The 13,449-nt window shown below is 33.3% G+C and overlaps 1 protein-coding gene across 1 annotated transcript in view; it reads left to right on the forward strand.

Moving 5' to 3' along the window:
- LOC129233623 (bridge-like lipid transfer protein family member 1) overlaps positions 1 to 13,449 on the forward strand; it is a gene marked incomplete at both ends in the record, with an annotated part of 120,068 nt that overhangs the window by 60,417 nt on the left and 46,202 nt on the right. Inside the window, 2 exons of the mRNA XM_054867598.1 lie at positions 144 to 326; positions 4,940 to 5,134. Of these exons, the coding sequence (XP_054723573.1) occupies positions 144 to 326; positions 4,940 to 5,134 (378 nt within the window). The remainder of the gene's footprint in view (positions 1 to 143; positions 327 to 4,939; positions 5,135 to 13,449) is intronic.

Here is a 13,449-nt window from a genome sequence, read left to right on the forward strand (position 1 = left end):
TTGTATCTTTAAGATATAATTTTTATTATAAATGCTTAAAATTTAGTATTCTGTGTCTCGCCTAAAATTTTTTCGAGAGAAGTAAAAATTTAAAAGAACAAAATATTTGTTAATATTGATGCACATTTATGTTTTTTCTTCAGGAAAATTATTTTGGAGAATGCCAAAAATTTTTTGAATTTGATGCTCCTATTTTAACTCCAAAGTCACTGCATTTGCATAGTGTCAAGGATAGTGATAATAAGGAATTTGATCCCCGAATTTATCGTCCTCTTGAAGTTACTGTTTCTGTAACAATGCATGATATTCATGGACATATAATGAAAGTAAGTTAGTTTTTTATGTTTATCATTCATATTTCTTAGTTTTAAAAATTAGAATGAAAACTGACTAGTATTTTGATTGCATTATTAACTGTTTTAAATGCTTAGTTTTGCTAATTAACAAAATTGTGTTGTTTTTATTTTTACATTCAGCTTTTCATGAAAGAAATGTAAAAGTTGACTCTTATTAACTTTACTTTGCTAACCGCCATTAAATTTTAGCAGTGATATTTTTTCCCTCAATTTGTTTCACCATTAGCTATAAAAAAGCAACAGTGTACTTGACATGGACCTTTTTATTTTCTTAGATATGTCTGTCAAACCCCGCTAATTTTTTTGAAATGTTTTCTTTGTAATAAGGATGTATTCATCATAAATGAATAGGTCTAAAAGAACAAATCCTTAAAATGAACGGGTCAGAAGGATCTTTTAAAAATAAATGACCATTCTTTTGAGCGGTGAATTCTTTGGAACATAGTATTGATGCCCTTGTGATAAAATGCATTAAAAAAAATTACTATAAGAATCTTCTTCAAATTTTTAACTCTCAATCAATCGCGAATTTCCTTTTTCTCAACGTAATATATTCATTTTGAACCATTTTTACTTTCAGCCTTATTTATTATTATTCTTTAACCACTGTAGTTCATTTGCATTTTTTCAATGCGTCCATTAGTAATATTTGTGTTACTTGTTTAGGCTACTGACAAAATTTTTGAACTTTCTACTTCTGAATGCATGCACCTATTAATATCTTTCTCACACTTTCTATCACAAAAACTATTTCTAAAAATTCATTTTATCTCTTTTTCTGGTGATCCTTTTGTCAACTAGCTATAACATTCCTATTAATTACCATCTATGTATTAATTTAACTTTATTTTTAATTAGCTTGGCGACTTCAAAGTCTCAATTTTACATTCAGTATCCTGAGAATTTTTATAGGAATTATTACTTAATTTATTTCCTTATTTTAATTCTTTGCTGCATTTTATTTGTCGTGTTATCCCATGGGTACTATGAGATAATTTTGAAGCTCCCTAATATTCATACAAGTCCTGTTTTTGAAATTAAATTATTCGGTACCTGTAAATCCCTGGATGAGTTACTGATATTTTCCTTGTTACATTTTTCGTTACGTATGATCTATTGGTATCTACACATCTAAACTTCGCAAAAAAAGTAAGGAATGTTGATGCGGAGGGTGAAATTCCATAGAAAACCTAACACCAAACAAATAAAATTTGAAAAACATTCAAAGTTGTTATTTCAAAATCATCCAAAATTACATTGGTAACTTTGATATTCAGTTGAAGCTGTTAATATTTTTTTAACTGTAAGATTATCGTAAGGTTCATCATATCATTAGTTATTCTTCATCTTAGTTCTTTATATGTATGTATATATATATATTAGGGTGCGTCTTACTTTTAAAGGTGTTATTTTTTCATGAGGCACCCTCTCATTTTGTTCCTTTGGATGAAAAAAAAATCTCATATCTGAAGAAAAAAAATTGAATAATGTTTAGAGGATGCTACCACTGCTGCAAAATTTGTCAACTCTCTCCTTATTTTTTAAAAATTTATTTATTTAGTCTGGATGATAAATAGCAATCAGTGAAAAGTTTGCATTGTCACATGGAAGTAACAAAGAGAAAAATTACTATATTGCTGAATGTCAAAGACCGAAAGTGTAAACCCGTGATATGAATGGCATTACGAATTTTTGGATGCTTTTTTGACATTATTACATAAAATGACAACCATGAAATGTTTATTATTTTCTTGTATATATAAGAAATAGGTATCTGTGTTATGTTAAACCCAACCAACCTAATTTCATATTGATTAAAAATATGACTAGCTATATTGGGGAGTTGATTTTTACACCATTTTTTTCACAATGAATGTAATTTTAATCACTGGTAGCACCCCCTAAATTATGTTTAAATGCTATGAAACTTTTATGTGTGTATTTTTTCATCAAAACTAAGCAATTAAAGGGGTGCCCCATAAGAAATTCAAAACTTTTTTAAAAAATGCATTATAAGACACACCCTAATATATATATATATATATATATATATATATATATATATATAATTAAGCAATCAGAATTTCAAATATTAAACAAATTATAAATAATAAATGATGATAAAAAGGAAAAATGCAAACAGCTATTAGGTAGGAATAGATAAAGAGTGAATCCAGAGCTCATCAGCCGTGGAGGATTCATTAATTATGGTCAAAAGACCAAAATTTTAACTATGAACTAGAAGAGAATGTTTAAGCTCCAGTACATGCAATATAGAGTAACAATGGGCAAAAGCACCACTTGCTAAGCTAAAAACAATAAACTAGAGCTCAAACCTAAAACTAAAAGCGGGGGGTTTCGCCTCGACTAATTAGGAAAACAAGTTCTGATAATTAGCCTTCCACGGTACAGTACCTGCCTATAACAAAATTGTCTTACCTTGAAATCCACATAAACACAACCCAATCCATTGTTCAACCTAATAAAAAAACCATTCCATTTGTCAACAAAACATTAAAAACATAAAACCATATCCAGAAATCAGTCCATAGACATACCGAGTCGCCTGTTTCGCACGTGTAAAATTCATCCACCCCGGTGATTCATAAAAAATGGTTTGTCACGGTTGTATCATACATTTACACAGTTAAACAGTTTCAAAGGAAGCGAAATGTTCATCGAAGGCTATACTTATGTAAATGTTTTTAACTAGATTTTTAGGGAAGTTATTATTAAAAAGTAAGTTTTTGAGTACTGAAATTTCTTGCTTAAATGCAGAAATGGTATTGCAAATTCTTTTAATTCTGCATTGCGCATCTATGGGCTCTTGGTGTGGTCTTTTCATTATTTTTCACTTTTATTATATATATATATATATATATATATATATAGATAATAAAAGTGAAAAATATTGAAAAGACCACACCAAAAGCCCATAGATGCGCAACGCAGCGAAACTAAAAAGCCAAGTAAATATAAAGTAAGCAAGCCAAATTCCAAACATTAAACACATTATATAAAAATAATGATGATAAAAAGAAAAAATTGTAAATAGCTATTAAATAGGAAAAGATATTTATAATTTGTTTAATATTTGGAATTTAAATCCAAATGACCTTCATATCAGTCGTACATTCCTTAAGAGAGCAAGAGAAAATCTTCGAGAGGTAAAATTAAATTTCATGAATTTAAATTTAGATTTTGTAGTTATTCACTGGGATACAAAGCTACATCCAGATGTAACTGGAAAAAGAACGCCGACAGGATTGCTGTGATAGTTTCAGGTCCTAATATTGAACAGTTACTCCGAATTCCTTAGATATTTCTTCAGTTGTATATAGATGGTAGCTCTTTATTGCTAACTGTTCTAGCTGTAGTGTTTGATACAACGACTTGCAATACCAACCGCATAAATCGTACATGCAATTTTTTAGAGCAAAAACTGAACGGTGACATATTACATTTGGATTGCCATCATCATGCACTTGAAATCGTACAAACCCAATCGAGGCTCCTTTGACTAATATAATATGTCTGAAAAACTAGCAGCGTACAAAATGACGACAAACATGCAGCAGAAGCAGTGATTGGAAAATTCATAAATCACTTATGGTATTTAGGGGTAAACTAGTAGCTTTGTCTGTATTGGATGAAGGAATTAACTTTGAAGATAGGAAAAGACTAGTCCAAAAAATGCTTGTGATAAGGAAGACGTGTCTGATAACTGTTTAACAAATTTCAGATAACAGTAGATGATTTGGAATACTTTCTTAGTAAAGGTCTTCCTCTTTATAGAATCAATCACGAGTCAATAAAACTGTTTGATACGTTACAAATACTAAAAGATATTTTCCTATTTGATCCTGATTCACAGGAAAATGAAGGAAGCTTTTTAAAGTGAAGAGAAATTGTTAAAATACTGAAAATTGTGAATGATACAATTGAAAGAGGAGCACAATTAATCGAAGAATTTCACAACTAATTTATCAAATATGAGTCAGAAAAACAATTATTTTACAGACCATCCAAAACTATTGGAAAAAAATACACACTATTGAGATACATTGAGAAAAGCGTACGATTAAGGAAAGTTTCTAAAGCATTATTTCATTCTTATTCAACATAAAATCTTTATATGATATAAAATAATTAAAAAGATTAATTTTAGTGCTACCTCACTGTAAAAATATTTTGCAAACCTATCAGAAACGATGTACTGGGTTTAAAGTAAAAACTCGGAAGATTTGTTTGAAAATTATCAAAAGTGTTAAAGTTCAACGGCCTAGGGGCATGTGTTATTATTGACCGATCGAGTTCAAATTTTGCACAGGTTACTTTTTATTGTAGTGTCACAAAACTATGGGGCATTACTTGTTGAATTCCGAAAAAAAATCTTTCCCATATAGATAAGGATCACCCTAATATATATATATATATATATATATATATATATATATATATATATATATTTTACTTTTCTCATTTGTACTGTGTCATCAATTGAACTTAAACAAATATTTCAACCTTAATATTTTCCTGTGCTGTTTTGTAAAAATTTTTACTTATTTTATTTTCTGAGTCAGGCTTGCAGTGATAATGACCCTCCTTGTCCAAGCTTGTATTTGGAGAGACTTGCGTTTGAAGTTCATAAGACGTATGAAGAGACAGTTTTGCAATTATTGTTGTCACCTTTAATTTTAAGTTCAGTTGACAATGTAGAAAGACCGGAATATGATTCTCATTTGAAGGATGGACACATGATTGTATCTTCTCTTCAGGTATTTTTGTTAGTTCTTTTATGCTTTGGAAATATTTTTTTTTTATAAGTATGCAAAAGGAAATATCATTTGTCTTCAATCTATTGATGCCTGAGGCTTTCCTAACTAAGTGTTTGCATATTTGTTTTTAACTGTTAAAAACCCCAAAGTGGTAAGACTCTGTTTCCGCTTAGTACAACCGGACATAAAAGGTATCAAAATAAAACATGATGGAAACCTTTTTCTTTAACTATGTGTTGTCTAATTTGTGAAAGAATTTTCAGGAAGATATAGTTTGATATTTCTAGGAAACAGATACATTAAATGGCATAAAAAGATGGATAAAATATCTCATGGTTCTATTGAAAACTGGTTTGCGCCAGGCATGCTAGAGTAGTGGCAGATGCAGAAATTTTTATGGGAAGGACCATAGAAGCAGTTCGAAGCAAAGGGATGTAAGCGGACAGTTTCAAGTTTTGAGTAAAATGTGTTTAGAGATAAGGTCCTTGGTAGGATTTCATTGAAAAGTTTTTCTAAATCATGCTGCACCTACCAGGGATACTAGTACTATCTCTTGCCCCAAGACAAAGGAGAGATTCACCTACTATTTTTACTTGTTGTCTCCAAATTTTTAATTTTGCAACTTACATCCCTTTGCTTCTCACTGCATCAATTTATTTTTATTACTTACCCCTTTCCTAAAACCAGATTTAAAAATCAGGTTTGAACAAATCACATTTTGATGATCTTGAAAGGTTTGATGTCATTGGAAGGGAGGGAAAAGGAATAGAAATGGGTCTAAAAATAGATTTTGCTCTTATTAAAAACAATTTGCATTAATCTACATTCAGTTAGTCATTGTAGATTTTTGTTCTTTTTTTTAAGTGTGAAAGTTCCATGGATATTTAGGAGTTTACTGTACAGTCAAGTCTCGACTTACGCGAGGGATTTGTTCCAAGACCCCTCGCGTAAGTTGAAATTTCGCGTTGTGGAAAAGGTTTTTTTTTTTCTTTCCTTTCCAATGGGACTGTATAAGAGACCCACCTCAAGAGGCTTGTGGAAAAGGTTATGTGTACAAATTTTTTGTACAGGTACCCAATTATTTTAGACTCTTGTAAACACCGCTCAAACTGTTTTGAACTACTTTTTAACTGTACATACTACACATTGTCACACATAGCTCTGAATGTTTACTGTATATATAACAAAAGCCATTTTATTTAACATAAAATACTGTTACAATGCCCGAATCAATGATCAATGAGAAGAAGAGACCTAAAATAAAACAGTTCAGTAGGTACAGTAATAATAAAATGCTGTACTGTAAAAGTATTGTACAGTAGATAGAGTAATAATATTTATAACTTATTCTAATGTATTTTTAAATACAGTTACTTCACCTTTTCTTTTAAAACATTTTTGTCTATGGTAACACCCCCTTTTCCTGAACTCTTTAATCCACAATAAAAGAGCAACTTTCATTTTCATAATGTTTACAACTTCAATATTAAAATTAAGGTCTGAACTTTTACGGATTGCCTATTCTTGACTTTTATTTGATCATATGAAAAATTTATCCATACCTGATTTCCATGCTACCTTCGACGCGATTTTTAGTTGTTAAAGCATATCCAGAATCTTGATCCTTTCTTTAATTGGCAGACAGAAACTTTCTTTTTCTTTTCATCTTCAAACTTTAGATGAAATATCACGCTTAGGTGCCATTATATTTCATCGAATTTCATATTTAGAATGAAAAAAAAATTTGAAAAATGCAGACTGGGTATTTATATACACTAACGAAGTGATATTTTGGCTAGTAGAATATGGGAACTTCTGCTGCCTGTGATACTAAAGAGATGCTAGTTCATTCGCCAAACCAATATTTAGTCGACAATAATGAATCCGATACTTACCCACCTTTGCCCGATTTGCTTCGGGACATTTTTCATGTAGAGGCCGAGAAATTCGTGTTGGCTCTTTTATTCATTTTTCATGAAAAACTCACGTTAAAGCCATTTCTCCTAGTCAAATCGCATTGTAGTGTGAGTTGATTGTATATATATACACTCAGTGGCCAAAAAACTAGAGACACCCATCTAATAACATGTTGGTGGACCTTTAGCTTTGATAACATCCGCTATTCTTCGTGGCATGGACTCCACATGTCACTGACATTACTGCGGAGGAATGTGGGCCCAACCGATATACACTCTATAACAAAAAAATCGACACCCCAAGAAGCAATGATCTGATTGCTTTGAAATTTTGCATGCATGAGTGTTTTGACCAGATATGCAAATGATTAAAATTTGGTGTCCAATGAATAAATGGTTTGATCTCCAGCACATCGAAACTGCGCATCCAGCAGATGTATATAAAGAGCAGTTCTTCAACAGTTGTTAAAACTTTCGGTTTGATTGCGATTCAGATTACCTTTCAACAACTTAAAAATGCCTTGCCGCATGGTTTGTGCTCATTAGGAGAAACTGTGGGAGTTTAAAAGACGTCATATCATTGGATTGAAAGAGGCCGGTTGGTCAAATCAGAGAATTGCTTGTCATTTGAGTTGAAGCGATGTGGTGATTTGAAGATGCTGGCTAGGATGGGTGGAAAATGGCAGAGTTCAGCATCAGGATGGTAGCAGTCAACCTAGGGTCACAACAGATCATGATGACAGAGTGATTGTCCGATCAACTGTCACAGCGCTTTCTTGATCTCTATGAACCATCAGACGTTCAACCCAAACACCAGTGTCCATCATGACCATTTACAGATGGTTGGGACAACGAAATCTACGCTCGCGCCGACCGTTACGCCACCTACCGCTGACTCCTACACACTGCCAAGCCAGATTACAATGGTGCATGGCTGGATCAGGTTGGAATGGTGCCGACTGGGGACGTACAGTCTAGCGACGAATCCCACTTCCAACTGTGTCATGACGATCATCGAACACGTGTTCGGAGACACCCTGGGCAGAGGAGGGATCCTGGTTTCACTTTTGCACATCACACTTTCCCTCAACAAGGCATTATGGTCTGGGGTGTCATTTCCTTTGATAACTGGACACTTTTGGTCGCAATTAGAGGTACACTCACTTACTGTAGAGTGGTACGTCGATGACATCCTAAGACCTGTTTTGCTGCCGTTCCTTTTGCAGTACCCTCAGCTGGTTTTCAGCAGGACAATGTCAGATAACATATGGCACGTGTTGCAATGAACTGTCTGCAAGCTTGTCAAACTCTTCCGTGGCCTGCCAGATCTCTTTCCCATCTAGCATGTCTGGGATATGATGGGATGGTGATTGTATCTGGCAAGGAATGCCGATAACCTCATTCGACAATTGGAGCGAATTTGGCCGAAAATACTGCAGGACACCCTCTGGGTCTTGTGGGATGGTCCTACAAATGCTCTCTATAGGATTTAAATCAGGAAACTGAGCAGACCAGAGAAGCAGGTGAAACTCTAATTGATGTTCCTTGATCCACTGGGAGACCAGGCACAGTGGCAGGATGCATTATCTTGTTGAAAGCGACCATCTCCATCAGGGAGCATTATAGCCATAAATGAGTGCACATGATCAGCAACTACGCAGAGGTACTCTGTGCTGTTCATCAAGGGCGGATTCAGGGGAGGGTCAAAGGGTCAGCTGACCCCCCTGTTACAAGATTTTTTTTACGACTATTATAAAACTTCAGCTTTTTATTTAAATCCGGAAAATTAGTTCATGGAATCAATATTAAACTTTTTCCAACTATAGTCTATAGCTGTGGTTTCATATATTTCAAAGCCTACGGTAATATAACCAGTCTGTCTGCCTAAAGAAAAGGGCAGTTGAGTTTTGCTGAAAACTTCAGGGAATATGATCCATAGAGCAGGTTGCGCCATTAAAAATTTAAAGGAGGGATATTTGAAAAGGTTGTGCTTCCAATTGAGCGGGGGTGAGGGGGGGGGGCACATCACCCTTGGATGGGAGGCATCCGTGCTTAACTAATATTTTTTGCATAGGATGTATAACATTGGCCTTTGAAATTTGACCCCCCTTACAAAAATTTCTGGATCCGCCCGTGCTGTTCATAGATGTGTCCACAGATATCAAAAGACCCAATGTAGACCAGGAAAACATTTCCCACACCATTTTTCCACGCCATCAGCCTGAAGAGTTGTCATTTGGCAGGAGGAGTCTATGAACTCATGCTGTTTGCGCCATACTCTGATCCTGCCATCTGCATGATGGAGCAGGAAACAGGATTCATCGGACCAAGTTACCTATTTCCATTCCTCAATTCCTGCATTCCTGGGCCCACAGGAGGCGTCACTGCCGGTTGGTCTGTGAAACCAAAGGCGTTCGTGCTGGTCTCCAGCTTCTAAAGCCCATCCTTTGCAACTAATGTCATGTTGTGTGTTGGGATATGTTTTGCGATGCACCTGCATTGAATGTCGCTGTAATTTGCCATGTTTCTGTCCGTCGGTTGCTGTGGATGATGCGTGCCGCTCGTCTTTCACCTCTTCCGTTCACCAGCCTTTTATGACCTGAATTGTCCTTAGTGCTGTAAGTTCTTATGCTTAATTGCCACTCTCAAAAACACCCGAGATATTGTTGGACGTGAAAATCTTAAAAGCATGATCATTTCCGACATGCTCGCGCCAGCTCTTCTCGCACCAACAATCATGCCTCTTTCAAACTCGTTTAAATCTTTTGTCTTACCGATTGCACTTGGAAATTTCATGCTAACTACATAGTCTGAAGCTAGGCCTTCCTCATATACCCACTTTTCTGTCGTGCCATTGCTCTACGTCACTGGCGGTTGGTTTACTTCTCCACCGGGGTTGTCTCTAATTTTTCGACCACTGAGTTTGTGTGTGTGTCCGTATGCGTTTAACACATTTGTGTGTTTAAATGCGTTATAAGCATGAATCAATAGAAGAATCTTTCATAACTTAACAAACTTTGTAAATAAAATATCAGCATCAGCAGGAGATAGATTAACGTATAGAGTGGAGACATAAATTGAAGTCAAAAATTCAAAAACAAATGCAGGGCTGTCATAAGCATACAGGCGTTTTCAGAAAGAGGGTGTGTGAGGTGTGCTATACTCCCAGTTTCTTTTTTAAAGTTTCCAATGTTTTTTAATAATGTTAAAAAATAAATAAATAAAAGCTTTTAAGTGATTAAAAAAATTAAAAGTAGCTAAGAAATGAAAATGACAAAAAGGTTTTGTTTTCTGTAAATGTTAAAAAGAAAATGCTATCCTGAAATATTATATAGGAATTTCTGAGAATCTCTATTATTAAATGTATCTAGGGACTGTAAGAATGTATGTTTCAAACGTTTCTTTAAGAAAAACAATATTCAGTACATTGTGAAAACTAAAAACAAGCCTGTCTCAAAGAGTAAATAACTAAATAAATATAAGAATTTCATAGAGGTACTATGCATATATACTGTAGGCGCCGCTTAATATGATGCACACTTTGGGACAAATACAGTCTAATAACAATAACCGAAAATAATCCAGGGTGCACACAATGATGATTTTTTCAATTAAGATGCATTTATTCATACAACTGCAAATTGAAACTACAATAACTCAACTAAACGCAGTTTTAAATTATAAATTACTAGATTAGCAGAATTGAATAGCTCTTTTTTTCCATCGATTCAACCATTAGTTTGATGCTACAAATTTCTTTTTTACACTTTTAAAAGCAAGATCTGCTTATTGTTGCGTTAACGAACCTTTTACTCGTGCATGTTTTTCCCTGACATTCATATACCACAATTTCAAAGCAGATTCTACTTCACCATCTTCTCCAGCATGGTTTTGGTTGTTATTTAAATTTTCATTTAGCTTCATTTTGATTTCAATCTTGTCACAATTTTTTAGTAACTTACGAAGTAATGGCTGAGAAATGTTTACTTCTTCTACAGCATTTCTTTGACTCAGCACTTTTTTTTCCATGGCTAAAATGTTTGACCGTTTAGAGTGAAGTTTTTAGTGTAACTGAGCAGGGAGAAAAATTCTGCTTTACCGATAAAAAGGGAACTTGTTTTTCTGGAAGCTACTTCTCATGGTTTGCCTTTGTATTTCTTTTGATTGGGGAGCAAAAAGAGGGAAAATATTAAAAGTTTATAAAAAGGTGATAACAATAAACGAAGACACTCTGATTGCAATATCCAACTTTTTAAGGGGAGTCAGTACCCTAAATACTTTAAAAATTTGATTTCTTGATTTTTTTTATATGTTTTGAAACTCCATTTCAATACCTTTTTAATGATACAAATTTCTTGATCGTGCTCATATTAGAAGCGTTAAAAAAATTTAAACGCATGTTGATAAGGTATGATTTTCCCCTTTAAATTGCAATATCTGGAAATGGTATTTTTGAAACTAAATGTTCCTTTCTCTCAGAAACTAAGTTGTGCTAGGCTTTGAAATTTTTGCCACCTATTCCATATATCTAATTGCATATACTGAAGTAAAATCTTTCTCATATTCCAAAAATATTTTTTTATAGAGCTGATTTTGTGTTACAAAATCGCATTTATTGAAAAAAATACAGTGACTTATGCATTTGAATTTTTTTTAAAAAAACTAAGCTTCCTTTCTGTAAAATGTTACTGCAGTATAGAGAAAACAGTATACTTAAGGTACAGAAAGAATTTCATTAATGTATCTTAAATAGATTTTCAGAAAAAGGTACATGAACCTGTGCAAATTAACATTGACGGTATAGGGGGTACTGACTCCCCTTAAACATGTTTTAATATACAAATGTTCCGGGATTTCATGATTCTGATATCATTAAGCGAATGATAAAGTTAACCGTGATCACATTAAGCGGCGCCTACTACCTTTATAATTAAAAAAAATAATCAAGTTGGCACTTTAAAAATTACAGTAAGTGGGGAAAAATACATGGTCCGCTGAAATGTTTCCAAATGAAATAAAAGTTTAACACAGGAAAAGACAAAGATTTAAAATGTTGTATTGAAAAGCACCTCCTGCAGTTCTCAGTGTTTAATCTATAACGAGCTGATGTGTGCATCACATGACTTCCTTTTACTCCAACTTAATGTCATTTCCCCGTTACTAGCAATTTTAATGTGATTCAATAGTTTACTCTCTAAATTTCACCAACAGTGGCCAAATTGAAACAGATTTAAAATTAAAAAAAATAAAAATCGCCAAGTTGGCGACAAAACTTGGCGACCAAAAGACTGCCGATATATTGCCAAGTGTCCGACAAATTATAACACCACTTGAGTTTACATCGAAATTATCAATGATTTCCCGCTAAAAAGGGCCAAAAGACCCCTTTAAAAACACCAAAATGCAACCAAAAGGGGAGGTTCACAACTAGACCCCACTAGGAGTCTACGTACCAAATTTGAACTTTCTAGGACATGCCGTTCTTAAGTTATGTGACATACATACGCACACACACACACATATATATATATATATATATATATATATATATATATATATATATATATATATATATATACATACATACAGACGTCTCAAGAAAATTCATTGTAATTAACTTAGGAATCGTCATTACGGATATTTCGCATGTCTGTACGTTCTTAGGCACTTATCCACATCTGCTCGAGTCGGAAAAAAACTCAATATTTATTCAGATGTGAGTAAAAGGGAAATTAAAGTCTATTTTTGAGTGAAATTTTTTTCGTGAATACAATGCTTCCTTTTTTATAAAAGGAAGTAAAAAGAAAATAAAACAAAACTTAATTGCCTTTAACATGACATTAAAAGCTAAAACATAACCTAAGGTATCATTGCAAAATATCAATTCATTCGGAATTTTGTTTCATGGGTCTTAGGCACTTCGTATTTCAAAAAATTAAAAGTATTGGAGAGGATGTAAAAAAAAATTCACTCTAGAAAATCAGAATGGTCAACTACTTTTGTAACAAAAAAAGTGGGTTTTTCCCCACGAAAAATTTAGTGTGTCTGTTTCTTTTTTTTAAATTTTGTTCACTGAATTATTAGTTAAATAATTTGATGTTCTTTAGATCATTAGTATGAACTTTTTTAATTGGTAAAGAAAGTATAGTTTTGTCATGTGTAGGGTCTGGTGGGGGAAAGTGGTCAATGGGGTAAAGTGGTCATTCGTCAAATAAATGGCTATAGCTTGGAAATAAATGTTTGAATGAATGTGAAAATTTTATTTTAGAGTAAGGCAGTTAGAAACTACATTTTGAATACAAAATTTTACAACTGGCAAAATTTTATTCGGTAAAAAAAATATTTTGCGTGAACATGAAAAATTTTAAAATCTAAACACCTATTTTAACATCATTGAGA

Source organism: Uloborus diversus, unplaced genomic scaffold (genome assembly GCF_026930045.1).
Source record: "Uloborus diversus isolate 005 unplaced genomic scaffold, Udiv.v.3.1 scaffold_553, whole genome shotgun sequence".
NCBI classification, from domain to species: domain Eukaryota; kingdom Metazoa; phylum Arthropoda; class Arachnida; order Araneae; family Uloboridae; genus Uloborus; species Uloborus diversus.